Source organism: Impatiens glandulifera, chromosome 1 (genome assembly GCF_907164915.1).
Source record: "Impatiens glandulifera chromosome 1, dImpGla2.1, whole genome shotgun sequence".
In the NCBI taxonomy this organism is placed as follows: Eukaryota; Viridiplantae; Streptophyta; class Magnoliopsida; order Ericales; family Balsaminaceae; genus Impatiens; species Impatiens glandulifera.
The window spans coordinates 121,500,497-121,523,173 of record NC_061862.1 but is presented as its reverse complement, the minus strand read 5'-3'; the positions used below and the strand labels follow the sequence as shown (position 1 = coordinate 121,523,173).

Sequence of the window (22,677 nt, the reverse complement as noted above, 5' to 3'; positions counted from 1 at the left end):
TTCATATTGTAAATTGAACAGAGTGTGTTTTGTTCAATAGTGAGCTAAGTGTGTGCAAACTATATTTTGATTCAAATCATATTATAGTGAATCCTTCCGGTGGTTGGAAGAAGGGGTGTCGTAGGAGAGTTTGCTCCGAACATTCATAAACAAACTGCTGTGTCTTTTCATTTCTGTCATCTTCACATTTTTCATCTTGAGTTTCAAACCTAAATAAACAATTCTGCCTTGATTCTATTTCAAGTGTTTACAAGGGTTTGCGTAGAATAGAAAGCGAATTAAATCCCTGACAAGATTTCTTTCAAACCGTTTTTCATAAGCCTTCATCAATAGTTAGACTCCCGTCTCTATTGATAAAGTCGATCCTATCATAGTACAAGGTAAAATAGAAACCGTAACCTTCTAACCAAGTTTTGTAGATCAATGAATGACCTAACTATTATAGTCGATGTTGTGTTGTTCGTGTCGACCGTTGTGCTGAAAGCGATCCTAAGTGACTAGAAACCGCAATTACAACAAGCGAACCACGACCTTGAAATCGTATTAATCGTATATATAGTTCTATTCGTGTTGAACGAGCCTTTTGTGTCGATCGAATTTTTGTGATGAGAGAATTTGCTGCTAGAATTTTTTCCGTAAAATATCGCTTTAAATCTCTAGAGTTTTTCTTTCTCTTCCTTCAATATCGATACTGGAAAAAAAGTATGGTATGATATTAATACCGATACCGAAATTATTAGTAAGGTAAAAGTATGAGATTTTCAAAATTTTGGCATATTGAGGTATCCAAAATAATATTTATTAATTAAATATATATAAATATATTATTTAAGAGTTATAAGGAAATAAATAAATTTGATATTATTTAATTACATAATCATAATTTTTGAAAATCAAATCAAAATATAATTATATTCTAATATAATTCAATATAAGAAATCTCTAGGCATTATATTTTATAAGATATAAAACTAATTTTATTTCACTATAAAGTGTTTGATTTTTTTTCAAAACAGGCCTAATGAAGTCTAATATGTTGTCAAATTCATCTAAAATACAAAATACGACTCGAAAGTGTTAGGAAATAAGTCAACAATAGTAGGTGATTGACCAAGTATTGTTAACCGTGAAAACCTCCGTTTGATATTAACTCTGTTAAAAATTAATATATGTTTCTATTCTTCACAAGTCTTCCGTTTATTTTGTAGGTATTTTAGAGAAGAATAATAAAAAATCTAATTGGAAATGAAGAAATTATACTTGCTAGCGAGGATTTTGATAGTACCGTTGGTTGGTGAACCGACGAAAAGACACATCGGACTAGGTCAACGGTCGAAAGAGAAGTCATCCGAGTCTTAAGTAGGCCCAAATGCAAGGCCAAACCCAAGTCCATGCAGCGATTGACATGCGGCCCACACGCAACCAAAAAAATCAAACCTAAAAAGCCCAAAAACATATGCAATATTCAATGACCATGTTCTTGGTATTATTTAGTTGTTCTTTCGTGAAGACCAAATACAAGGTGTGTGGAATCCCTTTGATTTTGTAAAACATTATTTTCTCTTAATATGATATGTCACCATACAGATGTTAGAAATTTAAATCCGCCAGCAATTAAACAAAATAATAACCACAAAGTCACTAATCAAATTAGAAGTACTTTTGGTCATCTAAAGCAATATTCAACTGTTCAAGCATTGGGGGAGAGGAATTTTAAGCCGAAATTTGTACGATTACTTACATATATTATTCTTTAATTTCCCTAAAAGAAAAACACACAGAGACCCCTAGAACTCCCAATTTCAATTTTTATAAATAAGAAAATTGAATTTATGTTTTTAGTATTCAAAACTAAGTTTTTTACTTTTTCATTTAGTTTTATGGATATTCATAAGTTTTGTCTAGTTTCTAAGGATACCCATAATCTCTTTAAGGAATCCTTTCTTTCTAATTCATCATTTGCATGTTCACTTTTTAATAAATTTATATATTGTAATTTTCAATATATATATCCATGTATTGTTTGTTTTGTTAAATTGATTTGATAAACTACATATTGAAAGTGAATTAAGAAATTAGAGTTCTTAAAGAATTCGTTAAATCAACATTGATAAGAAACACCCAAATTTATAAAAAGGTTTTAATTTAATAAAATTAATTTCTTAAGCCTTTGTTCGAGTACATAAATGAGGTACTTGGATTCCCTAAAAATATCATTTGAACTAATTAAAAAAGTAAATACAATTACTCAAAAAATATTCATCTTCATATTTAATTTCTTTTACTGTGAATATTATGGATGTTAATTTGTTAATAGATTTCTGTTTATATAATACGGATTAACAGTTTTGTTCAACAAACAAAAAAAACAACAAATTAACATGTTATTGGAGCTAATAAGTGTTCTTGGCCAATACCAGACCAAAAAACGATGGGTCAAAGGTTGATTTTGTGGACATGGATTGAATAAAATAAGTGAAATTGAGGAACGATGGAGATCTTCTGGTCATGACATAGTTTTCGACCTAGAACACATGTCATAGCCTGTTTTTAGACTGTATTTTGAAGGGCCGCCAATGAATTTCAGCCTGGTGAACTTTTTGAACGAAAAAAGTAGCCAAAAATAGCCAGTCGACCTGGGTTTTTTTGCAAGCTTTGCATTTGACTGTGAATGTGTACATACTACAAAATAATGACAGATCATATAACAGGTATATCAGATGCATATAGAATCTAGTACTACAAAATAATGACAGATCATATAACAGATATATCAGATGCATATAGAATCTAGTTCATCTTCTCAAGCTTAGCAGTTGTTTTAAGATACTACATCTTGTTCAGATATACACCATATTGAATTGATAAAAATCAATTCTTAAAATTTTGCATCTTAAATCTATCTAAAATCTTATCAATGTTCTTTTATGTAGTATAATAAGCATATCAGATCTATCTAAAGTTCTATGTATGTACTCAAATTTTCACAAGTCTTTTATTTTATTGAAAGAACATTTCTTAAACCATTCTCGTATGGAGTATAACATCATAATGTCATTATCAATGAATATTATGTCATCCACATACAAGACTAAGAAGACTACCTTACTTCCACTAAACTTCTTATAAACATAAGGATCCTCTTCGCTTCTAATAAAATCAACCTCTTAGATATTTTCATCAAATTGAAAGTTATAACTCTTGTATATTTTCTTGTGTCATTAAATAGACTTATTAAGCTTGTATACTTTCCTAGTATCATTTGGATATTCAAAACCTTCAATTTATTTCATATATACATCCTTTTCGAAAAATTATATAGAAAAGTGGTTTTAACATCCATTTATCATATCTCATATTCATAATATACGATAATAACTAGAATAATCCTAATGGATCTAATCATGACAACTAATGAAAATATCTCGTTATAGTCAATACCATGAATTTATCTAAACCTTTAACAACTAGACTCACCTTTTAAACATATACATTTTCATACGTATATCTTGCAGATCTATCAAGTCACATACGTAATTTTCAAACATCGAATATATTTCGGACCTAATCGCGTCAAACTATTTATTAGAGTATGGACATGTCACTCCTTGTTCATAGGTAGAAAGTCATTATGTTTTTGCATAAGAACATCAAGGTTTACATTCAAGATGAAATTATGATAACGTCTCTATTGCACCCTTGACCTTTCTGATCTATGAGTAGTTTCAACAATTGAATCTTGAACATTATCCACAATTAATTATAGATCTTCTTGTTTCGGAAATTGAATACCCTACCTTCAAACGTAATCATTTCATCATTGATATCATCCGTGTTTTCTTATTGAGTTTATTTCTCTTCAACATCTGGAACTATATAGTTAAGATGATTATTTCTCACACTTAATTTTTTGGAAAATAACTATCTTTAAAAAAAGACATTATCCCAGGTAACAAAAACACTTTTCTTAGTTAGATTGTAGAATTAATATTCAAAACTTCTTTTTGAATACCCTATATAAAATTATTTATCTAATTTTAGGACAAACTTATTTATTTATAAACGTTTTACATAAACATCCCATTCATATATTTCACAAAAGATAATTTTGGAACTTTTAAGTCCATATTTCATATGGAGTTTTGTCTACGGTTCCATATTATATATGGAGTTTTGTATACTATTCTTGACGAAGTTCTGTTAATGTAAGTATAGAGGTAGTGAGGGTGTATCTCAAAAGGATATTATGATATTACCAACACTTATCATTAATCAGATCATGTTTATCAAAGTCATGTTTCTTCTTTAAGGCACATTATTCAAACTTGATGTTTTTTTTTTATAGATAATATGTTACTATTCCACAATTTTGAAATGGTGATCAAGTTCATTGCTTATATACTCACCACCACGATCAAATCGAAGTGTATTTTTATTTTCTTGTCACTTTGTGTCTATACTTCATTTAACATATTCATCCTTTCAAACATCCTTTAAAGGTAGTCCTTTCAAAGGACTCTAGTAGTTCAGTAGTCCTTTCAAACATCCTTTAAAGGTAACCTTGTCATCTTGACCATCATAAATGATTCACATTATTCATAATCCATGTTTTTTTTCTATAAGTCCATCTTTATGGATTCTTTATGTGATTCGCAATATTAATATTTTGATTTAATCGACAATGTCAATTTAAACCTTATTGAAACTATTTGATTTTGTCTTTTATTATTTATATTATAGTAGTTTGTTTTGAGATCCAACACAAAATTCAAAATCAGTGTATGTTTAAACTTTTTGCAAATCTTGTTTATTTTTAACCTACAAATTATAAATAAAATACTTAATAGCTCATTTATTATATTATTTATTTACCACTTTTATTTATTTTATTTGGTCTAGTTTTAATTTTATTTAATTATTTTGAAATTATATATTAATAAATTTATTTTTAATTCACTCTAAATATAAATAAATTTGAGTTTTAAGATCGAAATAGTATATAATTTAATTTGATAATTTTGTTTATACTGTAAAAATAATTAAAAGTAATAATAAAATTAACATTTAATTTAAATATTATTTTAATATAAAAAATTTCTTGTAAAATAAAACATATATAACACATTTAATAAAAGTAAATAAACTAAAACATTGCACACACAAAATAAAATATTTATATTAAAAAAAAACTGCATTAAACAAACACAATTACATAATATTACTTAAGAGGCTCCATTAAAAGTTTTCTTTTGCAGTACAATCTTAAAAAACACACAAACTTGAACAACACAGAAAATATAAAACTTAGACAACATTCTAAAACAAAACACACAAACTTGCTTAGAAAACATAAATCAAACAAACACAACAACATCACAAACAACATAACATAGTAGTTCAGGAGGCCTCATCAGAAAGGGCTATTTATCATGCTTAAAAAACCCTTGTAACAGCCTTACACACCAAAGGATTCTTCATTTCCATTGACATCTTGAGAACCTCAGTCAAATCCACATCATCCTTAGAGACCCACTCAAAGTTCTGAAGAAGTACAGCCAACCAAATATGAACCGTAGCCAAACCCATAGTTTTCCCAGGACAGACTCTCCTTCCTGAACCAAAAGGAGCAAACCTCATATCAGACCCCATAACAGACACTTCCTGTTCAATGAATCTCTCTGGCCTGAACTCCTCTGGCTCGGACCAAATACCCTTGTCATGTGCTATGGCCCACATATTCACCATGGCGGTGGTCCCTGCAGGGACAAAGTACTGCCCAACATGTGTGTCGTGGATTGCAAGACGAGCCCATGAAAGGAGGGGGCCTGGAGGGTGCATTCTAAGAGTCTCTTTTACGATGGCTTGGAGGTATGGCAGGTTTGGAATATCAGATTCCATTACTGCCCTCGAAGAGCCAATAGTTGATTCAATTTCAGAAAGAGCTTTGGCTTGAATGTCTGGATGAAGAACTAGTCTTGCTAGAATCCATTCTAATAGAATTGCAACTGTGTCTGTTCCTCTAAAAACCATTTCCTATATATTCATTGACAAAGATTATTTATACAAATGCTATCTTCAATTATTCTGTAAATAAAAAACTTATATATAGAAGCAAAGAAATATATATATATATATATATATATTAAAAAAATGTATAATACAAAAATTTTAAAGAAACTAATAATTTGTTACGACTTCAATAAAATAAAAAAATGAGAGATAAAGTTGTAAAAAAAACTCAAAGGCCAACACAATTACGAAAATCTCCTAACTATTTTCATTTCTTGTATATAATAAGGGTTGGGTAGTGAACTCAAGAAAGAGGATTCTAAGTAAGAAAATACTAATTAGAAAATTTTGAAAAGATATAAGAAAGAACATTACCCATAGAACAGCGACCATATCAGATCGGGTGATCTTGCTCTCTCTCTCAAGATCAAGAAGAACATCAACAAAGTATCCATGATTATTGTCATGCTCAGTAACCTTGCTGTGATCGTCTATGATCTTTCTAACGAACCCATCCACTCTAGAAACTAGTTTCCTACTTCTCCTTCTCACACCTTGAACATCAAGCCACCCCAGAATTGGGAAATGATCGCTCCAATTGAATGTCCCTAGTAACTTGTATCCTTCACTTACAAATCCCTCTACTTCCAAACCGTCCCCATTTTCACCAAAATCATAATACTTTCCAAAAACGGTCATCATCATGTTATTCAATGAACCAAAGTGAAGAACTTGCTTGATCTCAACATCCCCTTTTAGCTCCATTTGTGTTTTTACCTGTGTAAAGAAAGACTCGTTTATAACTAATTAATTGTCTTTTATACTCATATCATTTAAAGAAATGGAGTATTCTTACTTGTGTGATCATCTGATTACAGATCTCCTTACGGAATCCTTCGGCACAAGCTATTTTCTTGGGGCTAAACATGTAAGTGGCTGAAATCCTTCTTAGCTCCCTCCAGTATTCTCCAAAAGGAGCAAATCCCATTGCCCGATTAAACAGGAGCTCGTAAGCGGATTCCTTAATGGGTCGATCAGCGAAGGCAGAACTGCTGAGAATGTCCTTAGCCGAACCCGGATCACTTGAAATAACAAAACGGGTGAACCCAACCGAAAAGGCCATTAGTGGAACAGCCTTTAAGGTTTGAGAAAGATGTGCAAGTTTTCTATGAGTCAAAGAACTCATAAAAGTGAAAATGAGTCCGATGAGGGGGAATCCTGAGGGTCCGGGAATGGGGGCACCGGTTTTTGCTTTGGAAAGAGCCCATGCAAGACCACCCGGGACTAGCCAGAATCTGAAAACAGCGGTTAGGATAGCGAGAAAGAGGAAAAGTTGGACGCTGAGCAAGGTGGAGGAGGAGTCATCTGGTAGAACAAAGAGGCCTACTCCAGAAGACATTTTTTTTTGTTTGTTAAGAGAGAGATATGGATGTATGAAGTGATGATGATAGAAGGAAGGGGGTAGTCGTATTTATAGGGAGAGCAAACCGAAAGTATAATTTTGAAATTTGATAACATTCAATTTATTTAAAATGAAATTAAACTAAACTAAACAATTTTATAGTTATAATTAAAAGGAGAACTCACTCAAAAGTTTTATGATTAACTAAATTCCAAGAAATGAAAATATTAATTTTTAAAGCATCTCTTAAAGAATCAAATTAAAGATTTTTTATTTTCTTTAACATCTTAAGAGTCTAGTCAGCTCCACGTTATTATTATGGGGACTCATTAAAATATCTGAAAAAAGCAGAGTCATGCAAAGGATGTAAATATTTTAATATTTTTTTTAGACTACTCTACAAAAACAGAAGCCATGCAAGGATGCACGTAGTTAATTTTCTCTGAGCCAGAGACATGCAAGGATGCACGTAGTTAAATTTCTTCATACATGACAGAGCCTCCAGAAAAAACCTCTCTAGCCTCCACCAAAAGGATGTAAATATTTTAATATTTTTTTTAAACTGCTCTACAAAAGCAGAGCCATGCAAAGAGGCACGTAGTTAATTTTCTCTGAGCCAGAGCCATGCAAGGATGCACGTAGTTAAATTTCTTAATCACTACAACAAAAAAGACTTATGCCGACGCTTAAAAAGGTTTCTCCCAACCCTTAAAAGCGTCGCCAAAACTGTCACCGACGCTTATTCTTGCGTCGCCGAAAGCAGGGTGGGCGCATGTTTTAACCACGCTTATTTAAGCGTCGGTAATATTAATTTAAGGGTTGACAAAAGACAGTAGATTTAACAACGCTTATTTAAGCGTTGCTAATATTAATTCAAACGTCGCCAAAAGCCCATATTTTTTTAATTGATTTTAATTTTTTTTTAGATGTTATTTGAATATTTTAATTTCTTTTATAAATCAAATGAAAACAACATAATTCAAATATAATAAAGAAATTCAATAATTTATTAAAAAACATTAATTAATTAACTTAAATCTATTTGTTAGACAATAATAGTCATAATGAAACAGGAAAAAAAATACAGGAAAAAAAAAATACAGCAGTGCAACAACAATAAATAGTATGTTGCTCAATTATTTGATTGTACCTGAATAAATCACCTAAAAAAAACAATGTGGTACCAAATAATATATAAAATTAAAATTATAAGTTCTGAAATAAAAATTTAAAGATTGAGCTACTTGGAGTAAAAATCCCTTTTAAGTTGCAAAAAAACATACCATTCAACGTCTTCATTGAACACAATTTTAACTTTTGTACCAATCGAAAACTTGTCTAGTTCATGACCATATCCATTTGGTGGTACCTACCTGATCAAATTGGTGGTACCTGATCAAAGGATATAATAGTGAAACAACAAGCAAGAGACAATAGTAAGAATCATATGCACATATTTCCATATATGACATAAAAAAATGAACAAGTAAGAAAACTTTAGACATACTTATATTTTATAATTGTAATACAGATTTTTAAATTATCTATATAGGATTGAAACACGAAATCTACTAACAAACAGAAAAACCAGCATTTTTTTGCGGAACAAAATTATGAGAGGAATATGTCAATAAGCAGAGATTAAAAATGCAAAATTTTTCATGATAATAACACTGTCATGAGAATATATAGTAGCCTTTCTAATTTTGTGGTGTTTTCCTTTTATGTTTCAAAAAATTGGAATGAGAAATACTACAACTGTAGTGCCAGACCAAATTAAGGAATGTCATTCCATCTTTAATGGTATTAAGCCCTTTTCTTTTTTTCTTCAAGCCCATTATAATTTGCTAATATTCAAACAATCCTGTGAATTATGTCTAATAATTCAAATTCCATGGGCTCATAATCTAAACCTATATTCAAGAAAAGGGAACACAGTAAATCATCATTTATATAGGCAAAATACCACCTTCAACATTAGATACAAGCACAATTATTTCAAATAAGAAAGAAAATAAGTGGTAGAAAAATACCTTAAGTAGATTCATTTCTGCACAAAGTGGAAGATGTCTCGAAGGCTCCCTCTGTCAGCCAACAAAGATTACAATTTATTTATTTGTGCTTGCATCTTTTCTTAGTTAACAACCATCTTGTTCAATTCTTGTTTTATATCATTAATCAAATCAGCCTTAGTATTATCTAACCATAGAACAAAGACATGGAAGATAATAATAATAAATTAATTTCATCCATTACCAGTAAATTGCATTTGACCTGATCAGAACACATAAAAAACATAGCAATATATAATAAATTGGTGAAGAAGAATAGCACCTCGTTTCAAATATCCAGCAGCAAAGAGATCCTTGAAGTAATGCACAATAAACAAGATTTGGATCTTCAATTCACAGTCCAAGAACAATACACTATTTTATTTTTTCCTGCTTGGTCAAATATTCAAAATGAAAAGTACAGTAATGACAAAGGAACGAAAGCGAGTATTCTTCTTCTTCATTTTGTTTGTTAATCAGAAACAATCAACCTTAATGCAACCTAAATATTAAAACACTTAACAATTCTCACCTGAAAGCATTTTGATTGAAATGAGGGCTCATAATGAGAGGTTGTGATAGCCTTCCTCAAGAAAAAAAGCCTAGTCTAAAGATTGAAGAAAGAAATCTAAAGCCTAGTCTAAATATTGAAGAAACAAATCTAAAGCCTACTTTTCTCTACTGTGTCACTTTGTTCAGATGTAACTTTACTAAAACTCTGTTGTAGAATAAAATATTAATGAATTATAATTTGACTCCACATATAAATACTAGGTGGATATTTGGTCCAATATATCTTACTTTTCAAGAAGTTTTTTTTCTTAATAATAGAATTTTTCTGGAAATTTGAAGAATAACGAATTCATTTGAAAACATCTTTTCTCACCCGGATGTGGATCTACAAGGGATGACGTTTGAAAATGGAAAAATAAACACAGAGATCTGAAAGTGGTACCTTTTCGAAGCTCGTTGATTAATATGCAGGAGGAATATCTTGTTCTATAAAACTTTCTAAATCTTTCATTTTCTTCAGCACTTCAAATCTTTGTAGACCCTGTTAAAACTGCACATCCAACACATCAACACTACTAATTACCAGAAGAAGTACAAAATGGAACATTAGTTTGTTTTCATACACAACCAGAGTTGTCTCTTCCTTATTCTGGATATATCTCCTCCTATAATATATATTTGTAATGAAAGTGCATCCATACTAGACATACCCAAAGCTCGAATTGTCACATACCTGTTCAAGGGTTTCCCGTTCCATTCACATAGATATATCCAAAGCCCTTTGGTCTGTAGAAAAAAAGAGAGCATAATCTTCCTGACCAAATGAAATCTGTAACTAGGCTGGTTGGGTTGTACATACGTTTCTTTCTATTGATATGATCCAAGTAATTTACTGAATCTTACAATACACAATCATAGACATTGTAGAAATATTCAGCCTATAGAGAATGCAATCATGTCAAACACACAATGATCTCTCCCTTCTTCAACTATCAAATCCAGTTTTACCAACTAGATCTTACTAACATACACTTTCAAAAACAAAACAAAAATCACAGTAACCAACATACCTGATGGCTTAGTGTTGTATTAGAGTGAAGACCTGCAATTTAAAAAAATGAAAAGAAGAATATCTAAGTAGGAGAAATAAACGTATTGAGATTCTAACAATGCACTCTAAGTGGATGTTCTTCACAGTAGGAAAACAAACAAATTGCGTAACTTTATAATAGAAATTTTCTAAGCACAACAAAAACTTAATAATATAAATTTTCTGAATAACAAATTCATTTGGAAACATCTTTTCTCCTCCGGATGTGGATCTAGAAGGGATGACATTTGAAAACGGAAAATAAACACAAAAATCCAGAAGTTATACCTTTTTGAAGCTCAGTGAGTGAAGAAATAAATTTAAGGTTTCTCAGCATAGATTGTGAGCTATTGAGAACGAATACACACCTGGAGAACAAATGCTTTCCTTGAGAACGAATGCTCTGATCGTTGCTTGATAATTGATCCGTTTGCAATCGAGTAGATACATGGATTCGAATGTAGATGGTTTTGGGAGGGTCGCGGTAGAAGAATAGATTAGAAGAGATTCAAAGAAAGAAAGAGTGTAGAAAAAGAGAGAAGAGAGATTAGAGGGATCTAGACTTTAGAGAGAGAAGTGGATATGAAATTAGTGAGAAACCCTATCCACCCCTCATCTTAAAAATGATCCGCGAGAGCTTACCCGTCCGAATTTATAACCCGCGAAAAAAATATAAAAAATTAAATTATAAAATATAAATGTTGCCAAAACCATTTTTTCTTCTTACTTTTACCGACCCTTATTAAGCGGTGGTAAATATGGGTCATCAAAGATATATTTTGCTGTAGTGAATGCATGACACATATTATGTATGGCCTCCACCAAAAACACACACCTCTCTGGCCTCCACCAAAATTCTCTCTCTGGCCTCCACCAAAAACACTTGTCATGTATTATGGCCCACATATTTACCATGGGCGGATTCAAGTATATGGTGGGTGGTACAAATTCTCAAAGAGATGGATTAATGGATTTAGAGATTGAAATCAGTTACAACCATTGAAGACACAAGATTGGTGTCAATTTAACAAACTGAGTCTTGGATTGTTTTGCTACTGTGTCAGTCCATTTTTAGAATTTTCATGTATTAATTAATTGGAATTATATATATATATATATATATATATATATATATATATATATATATATATATATATATATATATATATATATATATATATATATATATATATATATATATATATTATAATATGGGGTTGAAATATGTTTCATAATTACTTGGTTGATGATAGAGAGATAAACTTAAAATTATGTTGATTTGTATTTATGTTTAGTGTAATTTATTTTTATTGTATGTCTAACTCTAATGTTAAATATTTAACCTAATATTGTTCTATGCATACCCTATTCTAAATCCTCTCTATAGATAGGGAAATAATGATGGATACAACAAAGATATTTTTGTCTAATAACAATTTTGAGAGCTTTTTGAGTGTTATGATGAATGTGAGTACAACGTGAGAGAGACAAACTAACAATTTACACTAAAATGAGTTCTTCGAAGAATCTTGATGAGTCTTAGAGCATTTTTTAATTGACTTTGATCATCTTTTTATGTGACTACATGGTTTGACATTAGTGACCAAGAATCTTGATGAGTCTTAGAGCATTTTTTAATTGACTTTGATCATCTTTTTATGTGACTACATGGTTTGACATTAGTGACTTTTAAAGAATAACGCATTAGATGTTCACCTAACTTTAAACATGGTCATAGGCGCTCATGACTCCGCTCATGACTCCGTTAGGCGGGATTAATACTCTCTTTTATTAAAATCAAATAAATAAACTTAAATATATTAGTTGTGTCGTTATTGTATTTGGAGATTAAATTAAAAGAAATATGTAGTCCAATAATAATTGTTGATGTTTGATAAGAAGGAGAAACAATTTCAAACAACACCAGTTTTTTAAGTCTGTCAAGGTAAATGTTATACCACAGAAATTTGAAAAACTTCATAACCGACAAAGAAGTCTTTATGGAATAAAGACTCAATAAAGTGAAGTCACATAAATTCTATCATAATCCAATTATAAATGTGACTATGATTCTTAAGATTAAGATTTTAATTTTATTTATTTCATTTTAAAACACCCATTAATTATAATAATGTTTCTCGTCCTTTTTTTTTTTTTTATTTCTATGAGCTCTTTAAGATCAAATTATTTCTTCAAACTTCGAAATTTAAAAAATTTCCTTTCAAATAATACATTTGAAAATGTCCTTTTAACTAGATAAATATTTTTTTTTTTAATTAAAGTAGAACTAACATTACACTCTACCGACATGATCCCTCACTAGATAATCAATTATAGAAGAAGAAATTACATCATTAATAAAATAATACAAACAAAATAAATGAGATTTTGAAAACTATATTCAAACTTTATCAAAATATATAATTATCCAAAGTGTTCAATAATTTCAAAACCAAAACCCATATTTTAATACTAGGGGCATTTTTATCAAAATAAAAATGAATAAAACTAAAATAAAATAACGTTATTTTGAAAATGCACGGGAACTAAGTTCGGACCTGATTTTTCTTTAATGAGAATACGTAGGCAGTCTACACTAGTTTTGGTCCAACAAAACCAAAAGATAAAATTCAAACATAGTAATCATAACTACGTTTGATCCTAATTTTTATTTGTTATGAGAATTCTTAGGCAACCTAATACTAGGCTCGGTCCAAATAAATTCAAAATAACAAAAACTCTTTTTCAACACTAAATGGAATTCTTATTAAGATAAAAAAAGGTTCAAAACTAAACTAAAAACAATGACACCTTTATCAACTCTCATGAAAATTGAACCCGGTCTTTCTATGTTATGACATTACATAAGCAATCTCACATAAGGTGCAGTTAAAAAAAATATGTTTTATTCACAACTTCAAGGAATGACGATGACCTTTAAACCCTCTAGCTTAAAAGCGCTTAGTGGAAAAAGATAAAATTTGGAATAATGATTCAAGAAACGAGAAAAATATGGGAAAAGTCATATGTTCCATTTATTTTCTCTAGACGAGTCAATGTAACTATGTTGGGATCGGTGTTACCAATAGAGAGTAGGGTCTGATAATTGTTAACAACTTACGATAAACTCTTCGATAATAATATTGTGATGGATTAATATATGTTTTTATTCTTCGCAAATCTTCCAAACTCTTGATACAAATTCAAGTGCAAAAGTGTTCGTCAGATGTAAATCTTTACATAACTAAATGTAGAATGGCAAAAACTAAAGAACACCAGGATTTATGGATGTTCGAAAATAAAACTTCTACATCACCCCTTCTTCCACCTCTAAGTAATTTGATCGTGGCCGTACCGAATAGGTAGTGCGCCGAATATCCTCTAATCTTGTTTTGTACTAGAAATATATATTTGAGAGATATCCGCGTAAGTGAAATTAATTCATTGGATAGAATTAGTTGGTTTGTTAGACTGCATAGAAGTATGTGGAGAAGACAGTAGAAAGATCGTGGTTGGAAAAATGCTTTCTTCAGACGGTTGCTAAAGTAAGGCATTAGACATACTTCTTTAAACCACGTCTAAAGGTGTTAAACGTCCTCGTCTAACTACGCATTCTTTTAGACTGCGTCTAAAGGAGTTAAACATCCTCGTCTAATTATGCTTCCCTTTAGATAGCGTCTAAAGGGGTTAGACGGCCTCGTCTAACTACGCTTCCCTTTAGACAGCGTCAAAAGGAGTTAGACGACCTTATCTAACTATGCTTCCCTTTAGACAGCGTCTAAAGGAGTTAGACGTCCTCTTCTAACTACGCTTCCCTTTAGACTTCGTCTAAAAGAGTTAGATGTCATCGTCTAACTACACACTCGTTTAGACCGCATCTAAAGGAATTAGACGTCATCGTCTAACTACGCTTCCCTTTAGAAAACGTCTAAAGGAGTTAGACGACCTCTTCTAACTACGCTTCCCTTTAGACAACGTCTAAAGAAGTTAGACGTTCTTGTCTAACTATGTATTCCATTAGACCGTGTCTAAAGGAGTTAAACGTCCTCATCTAACTACGCTTTCCTTCAGACAATGTCTATAGGAGTTAGACATCCTCGTCTAACTATGCATTTCTTTAGACCACGTTTAAAGGAGTTAGACATCCTTGTCTAACTATGTTTCCCTTTAGACATCGTCTAAAGGAGTTAGACGTCCTCGTCTAACTACGCTTCTCTTTAGACCGCGTCTAAAGGAGTTAGACAACCTCGTTTAACTATGTTTTTCTTTAGAGCACGTCTAAAAGAGTTAGACATCCTCGTCTAACTACGCTTCCCTTTAGACCGCATCTAAAAGAATTAGAAGTCCTCGTCTAACTATGATTCCCTTTAGACATCGTCTATAGGAGTTAGACGACCTTGTCTAACTACGTTTCCCTTTAGACATCGTCTAAAGGTGTTAAACGACCTTATCTTACTACGTTTCCCCTTACACCGCATCGAATTAGTTAGAAGACCTCGTCTAACTATGTAAGACATCTAAGATACTCTAGTTCAGATCGCGTCTAAGGTAGCACTGTCTTTAGATTTGTTTCTGCACAAAATAAATAGACCACTCAGCTAAATTTAACATAGATTATAAAAATAATTTCAGCATTAAATAAACTTATTCCTTAGTTTATTTTTACAAAGTAATTTGACCCAACAATTTCCCCCTTTTAAATGATGTTAAAACTTAGTTAAAAGATTAGAAAAAGGTACATAATCAATAAACAACAAAAGTTTATATATATTAGCAAAAGATCTGGGGAAGATAAATATTTAATAGAGATTGTCCATAAACTACAAAAGTTGGGTCTTTTCCTATCCATTTCTATTCTTGATTCCCCTGAGCCTCATGCCACTTCTTTCACCCTTTTTGACATCATCGGAAAGGACGAAATCCTAATCGTCTCTTTGAGCTCTTTGAAGTGTCTGATTTCTTCTCTTTAGCTTTAGTCTTCCTACCCTAAGAATATAGTCAAGAACTCTTTGATAGTCCAGAACTCTAGAGGACTTAATGAGGACCCCATGGTATACATTTTGAAGGACAGAAGGCAGCAGCATGCTGAGCGGGGCACCATACCCATGTGGCCTCCCTCCTTGGATAAGTAGAGATCATCTCTACCAAATTTTTGAAAAGGATTTTCAACCAGTTGATTGTTGTTCCCCTAGTAATAGCAATCATTATCTCGAATAGCTTTTTTGAGTAGAAGTTGGAGACGCCCTTAGCCAAAAGGGCCATGGAGATGATATCGTCAAGGATGGAGAACTCAACTTTTAATGCAAACTTTGGTCCATGAGTATGGACAGGGATATGATTCCCTTAGGAAGATGTTTCTGAGAAGGCAAGCCTCATTTTAGATAAGGTTTCATCAGAAGATGTGGGGAACTCAGTTAACCCCTCCGTCGGGAGATTGAAGAATTGAGCGAAAGATTCTTCACAGAACCAAACATGATCTTCAAAAAATTTTGCAACGACAATCCTTTTGTCGTATTTAATTTCAAATTTAAAGAATTTATGAACTTCAGGTTCATGAATGATGAAAGGTGCTCCAAGGAATTTCTCTAATCCTGAAGTTTTAAGAGTATCGAACATTGTGACCATTTCTGGAATAACCAAAGTGGATACGGAATCGAAGTCCACTTGAAGAGTGGACGAAGCAAGATAGCTCATTTCTTAATTAAAGAACGAGTAGAGGGAGTGCTAAAGGGTTTAGAAACCTAATAGTCATAAGAGTTTTTCTTAGTGAGAGAAATTAAAACACTTATTCAAAATCACATAGAAGATAAATGGTCTGTTTAGATGAATTACTCTTTTTTCTACGGTGTGACTGACAACGGATTAATAAAATCATAATAATAAATTGAACTGTCATTTAATGTATAAAAGAGTTTTCCCAATAATAGTCATGATCAAAAGACGTCAATTAAAAGCTATCATAAAATTTATCATAATTTAAGAAGGTGGAAGGACATAAGCCTTCAGATATATTAGTCATATTTTTAACATTCTGGGCGGGAAATGTACATAAACGGCTTATGAAATCTTGACCAGTTGTCCTATGGTTGAAGATGAATCGTCCAAGGGTACACGTAGTTAGACATCTAACAAGCTATCTACATATCTTATGTCTATGATGGGTAGACGTCTGTTTAGACGGCGTCTAATCACGCACGTCTAAAGGCACTTTAGACGTCTATTTAGACGACGTCTAACTATGCGCGTCTACAAGCGCTTTTGACATCTATCTAACAAGTAAATGTCTAACCAGACTTAGTTTTCAAGTTTCTTAAGCAAGTATTCGTCTAAGTATGGAGTTCCTTTAGATGACTGATCTAACCAATTAAGACCTCTGTCTACATATGTCTATCCAGTCATTAAGACAACAAATTCCCCCTCAATTCATGCACATATAATTAAATCAATTTAATTTAGATCAACAAGTCCTAAGATATTTCTAAAGTAAGAAAACTTAGTCTCGGGGAGTGGCTTCGTGAACACGTCTGCCACTTTTTGTTCGGTTGGGACATATTCAAGGAAAATATGCTTCTAATTGACATGCTCCCGGATGAAATGATGTCTAATTTCGATATGCTTAGTCCTAGAGGTCAACATTGGGTTGTATTTTATCGCAATAGCGCTGGTGTTGTCGAAAAAAATGGGAGAATGTTCTGCCTCAATGTCGTAATCCCTTAGCTGTTGTTGATCATAACCGTATGTTTTTACTCAAGGGTAACATTCTTGTGCCCATGCCAAACCTTGTTTATACATGTTAGAATTTGTCTTAGTCATTATCATTATCCTTATAAGTCTATAAATGGGCCTCATTCTCTATAAAAAAAAATATCTATATTTTCTCATATTCTTCTATAATAGCCAATTCAAAATATACATTCACCAACTTCAAATGAGGTATCTGTTTTTGAATCTTAAACCCTCATTTCATTCTAGCCACATTTAGATTTAGGATAGTATTGTTTGATATTTGAAAAAGAATGGTATATTGATGTAAAGAACTTCTTGAATTTTCCAGCCAAACTATGATTATCCATATTGAGCTACATGAAAAGTTTGGGCTACAAAGAACGCCACCTGACATAAGATACATATAACACTCTAGCCAAGTAAATCCCAAAATATTATGGGCAAATTCATTCTTGAAAAGCCTCCTAAATATAAGGCCAATTCTGTCTACCATAAACATCTCTTAGTAGCATCTAGCTGTTAACATGGTATACAATAATTCCTTTTTTTTATTTATTAAAAACAACTATTTTTTTCTTCATTCATATTAGTGTTGTAATTACTAATAATGTTTTTTCCTTTTTTTAGATTTTCTCAAGAAAAATGCAGACTAGTAAATAAATACCTAATTGATTTTAAACATGGCAGTATGATTGGAAATATATAATATTCGAAATGTGAAGGCACTAATCCGTTAATAGAAGAATCAAGAATTGCTTCCATGTTTCTTTGATGGAAGAAGAAACGGGGTTGGACCGTTTGTAATGGAAGCCTTCATTGTATTTGGGATGAATGGAAAGAGAAGATATATAATTTGGGAATGAAAGTCACAAGTTGGATGAGCGGCGCAAGGAAAAAACTAGGTTTATATATATATAACACGAGCTAATCAAACAACAAATACAAATATAAAGTTCAAACTCAATTTTATAATCGAGCTATTCGAACTCGACTCGAGCTGGGTCAAATCGACTTCGAGCCGAACTTTGACCGAGTTACTCACGAGCTACTTACGAGTAGTTTGAAGAATCGTTCACACCCCTAGTCTAATTATCACCATAATTTATAAAAATTACTCGCTTAATAATCCGTACAATGAACCTTTATATGAATTTCAACATGACAATAGACTCGAAATTTATTAAGGGAATAAATATAAAATTAAGGAGTGAAAATGAGTGTCTACAACTATTGTTGAAACAAATGAGGCGACAATTGATCTCATACGGCTAACGTTGACGGTAAAGAGAAGGTTTGGTGTCATTTATCTTTTATAACCATACATTTTGTTAATTCTCTAATTTTGGATTAGATTTACTTTATAACTGTATATTAGAAATTCCCTTAGTATATGATAATAAGAAGATGGTTGCTTGGAGGTCACGAATGTCCAGGATGAGAAATTACTAGTGGAAGGACTACTTAAGGTGAGTTATTTATTTATTTATTTTGTCCCTTTAGACATTCTTTTCTTTCATGCCTGATTTGTTACATTTGCAGCATGGAACACCAATTAGTTGGTTACGGTTGTGTTGATGAAAAATATGTTCATATCAAATCCTAATAAAATTGAAGACAAAAATATTACTTAATTTTGTGTGGAAGAATTAATGTTCAAAAAGAAAACCGAAAAATAAAAGAGTTAATCCAAATGATTGATTTTGATTGGAGAATGAAAATGTAGTTGCCATGTCATTGATCCATGTCTTCAAAATGACATCAAAGGAGCTTGGAAGAAAGCACAATATCCAAGAGAAAAATAAGAAAGAAGAGGAAAAGTTAATTTGAATTCAAGGTTGCCTAACCAAAACGAAAGTGACAATACACTCCTAGAAATTTACATATTAGGAAATTGTGGTAAACATTTCATATCTTCTATTTGACTTATCATAAAACTATAATTTTCTGGATTTTGATTATTTAATTAAATCTCAAGAGAGCCCTATAATATTGAGCTAAAATTCAAAATGAGTTCAGAGATATTTATTTCTCAAGTTAGGTTATCCAATAGAGCATTCAAGTTTTTGAGTTTTGAGTTTTTCTTGTAAATCTTATTGTACCTTTTGTCATATTTAGACATTACATATACATTCCTCTCTTTGATTTGTATTAACAATTTAACTTCACAATTTTCTCATAGTGATAGCCTTACTTTGTCTTGTCAAGTAGATATATGTATTTTCTCTACTTCAGTTTTACGTGTTTGACAATCAATAACTTCTAGGATGCACTTCAATACTTATTCTAGCAAAGGTAAGGTATTCTCCTCCTCTTGTAATTGGGTCCATGTATAATGGTTTCTCTAATAAACATGCAAAATAACTTAGAGCTTCTGCATTATATATGTGTTGGTATGTTCCCAAGCTTAAACCATATCTGGGTTGTTTCTTTTGGTTTCTTAGCATGTTCAAATCTTCATACCATCTCTCCAACTTCATACAGTAGGATATAATATAAGTATGTCCATGTTTCAGAATATCATCAAATGTTTGATCCCTTCTTGAACGACAAAAAATAGAGATCATGTATGTTTACAGAAACCTTCTCTAGTCCAATCTCCTCCTATTATTTCATTAAGGATTCCTTGGTGATTGAGAATGATACTCTATTCTTTCCTATGTAGTTTCCAACCAATATATTTCATACCTTAACACATTTTTCCTTCACTTCAGTTGCCAATTTAAATTTAAATGGAGAATTGAGTACCTCCAATTTTGTTTTAACATCGCCTAAGTCGATTTTTCCTTTATAAGCATGATCATCTACTTTCTTTCCTGTATAATTTTTCTAGACTTCGTTTACTCTCCGACTGAAATTGCTCCTATAATTTTTCTAGACTTCATCAGATCCCTCATTGTTTTGATAGATCAGTTTACTATCTTTTCATACTCTTCCTTCTTTAGTAGATTCCAGTCATTAAGATAATGTACATTCAATTGGACGGTTGTTTTCTACATTTGCGTGCATCAGGAGCTTTGTGATTTTATTTTTTTGTCCAAAGAGATTTGCTCTTTCATTGCAACTAATCTTCCAAATTCATTCTTTCTTCCCTTATTTTCGTGCTACATTTTCATCAGAATTTTTATCAATAATTGATTCTTTACTTTTGTTGTATTCCTATTTTTTCCAGATAATTTTTCAGCAATCCTATCAATTTCCTTTTCAGTTACCATCCATCACAAATTATCTGACTTCTTTATCCTCATTATCTTTTTTTCTTCCCACTTTAATAAAGAACATTACACAGCCACAAAATAGAGTAATTACAGAATATGTTACAACAGAAACTCTAGCTATTATAGTACAAGGTAAACTAAAAATCGTAATCTTCCAACCAAGTTTTGTAGATCAATGGACGACCTAACTATTAGAGTCGATATCGTGTTGTTCGTGTCGACCGTTGTGCTGAAAGCGATCCTAAGTGACTAGTAACTGCAATCACAACAAGCAAACTGCGACCTTGAAATCGTGTTGATCGTGTACATATTTCTATTTGTGTTGACCATGTTCTTGGTATTCTTTACTTGTTCTTCGTGAAGACCAAATCCAAGGTGTATGGAATCCCTTTGATTTTGTAAAACATTGTTTTCTCTCTCGATATAACTCTAATTCAGCTATGAAATATGATATGTCACCATACTGTAAAAAATTTAAATCTGCCAGCAAAACCACAAAGTCACTAATCAAATTAAAGTACTTTTGGTCATCTAAAGAAATATTTAACTGTTCAAGCATTGGGGAGAAGAATTTTAAGCCAAAATTTGTATGGTTACTTAGTTATCCTATTCTTTAATTTCCCTAAAAGAAAAACACACAAAGACCCCTAGAACTCCCAATTTTAATTTTTATAAATAAGAAAATCGAATTTATGTTTTTAGTATTCAAAACTAAGTTTTTTACTTTGTCATTTAGTTTTATGGATATTCATTAGTGTTGTCTAGTTTCTAAGGATACCCGTAATCTCTTTAAGGAATCCTTTCTTTCTAATTCATCATTTGCATGTTCAATTTTTAATAAATTTATATATTGTAATTTTCAATTTGTATATCCATGTATTGTTTGTTTTGTTAAATTGATTTGATAAACTACATATTGAAAGTGAATCAGAATTCGTTAAATCAACATTGATAAAAGACACCCAAATTTATAAAAAGGTTTTAATTTAATAAAATTAATTTCTTGGGCCTTTTATATTAAGTTCGAGTACAAGTGGTAAAAAAACATGTGTATTATTTTATATTTAATAAATGAGGTACTTGGAGTCCCTAAAAATATCATTTGAACTAATTAAAAAGTAAAAACAATTACTTAAAAAATATTCATGTTCATATTTAATTTCTGTAACGGTGAATATTATGGATGTTAATTTGTTAATAGATTTCTGTTTATATAATACGGATTAACATTTTTGTTCAACAAACAAAAAACCAAAAATCTAACAACAAATTAACATGTTATGGATCTAATAAGTGTTCTTGGCCAATACCAGACCAAAAAACGATGGGTCAAAGGTTGATTTTGTGGACATGGGTTGAAGAAAATAAGTGAAATTGAGGAACGATCGAGAAATTCTGGTCATGACATAGTTTTCGACCTAGAACAGTGGTCATAGCCTGTTTTCAGACTGTATTTTGAAGGGCCGCCAAAATTAAAGTAGAATATTATGAATGTGAAATAATGTGTTATCTATTTTATAAATTACAGTTTAGTTTAAAAAAACTATATCATCTACCATTAAGAAGATCAATGAGTTCACCAACCTAGTTTACCAATTTTCCAGAAGACATATTCCTATTGTTATAATAATAACGTTATGGAGTAAACGCATTAGGCGATCACCGAACGTT

The 22,677-nt window shown here is 31.4% G+C and overlaps 1 protein-coding gene across 1 annotated transcript; it reads right to left on the bottom strand.

Annotated features, from left to right (window-relative positions):
* Positions 1–5,425: 5,425 nt before the first annotated feature.
* On the bottom strand, positions 5,426–7,210 carry LOC124920796 (cytochrome P450 78A5-like). The gene is made up of 3 exons (XM_047461361.1): positions 6,866–7,210; positions 6,385–6,786; positions 5,426–6,033 (listed from the first exon to the last, which is right to left on the bottom strand). Exons 1-3 carry the CDS (start codon positions 7,193–7,195, stop codon positions 5,434–5,436), a joined length of 1,332 nt encoding a protein of 443 aa, XP_047317317.1. The 5' UTR covers positions 7,196–7,210; the 3' UTR covers positions 5,426–5,433.
* Between the last annotated feature and the right edge of the window lie 15,467 nt (positions 7,211–22,677).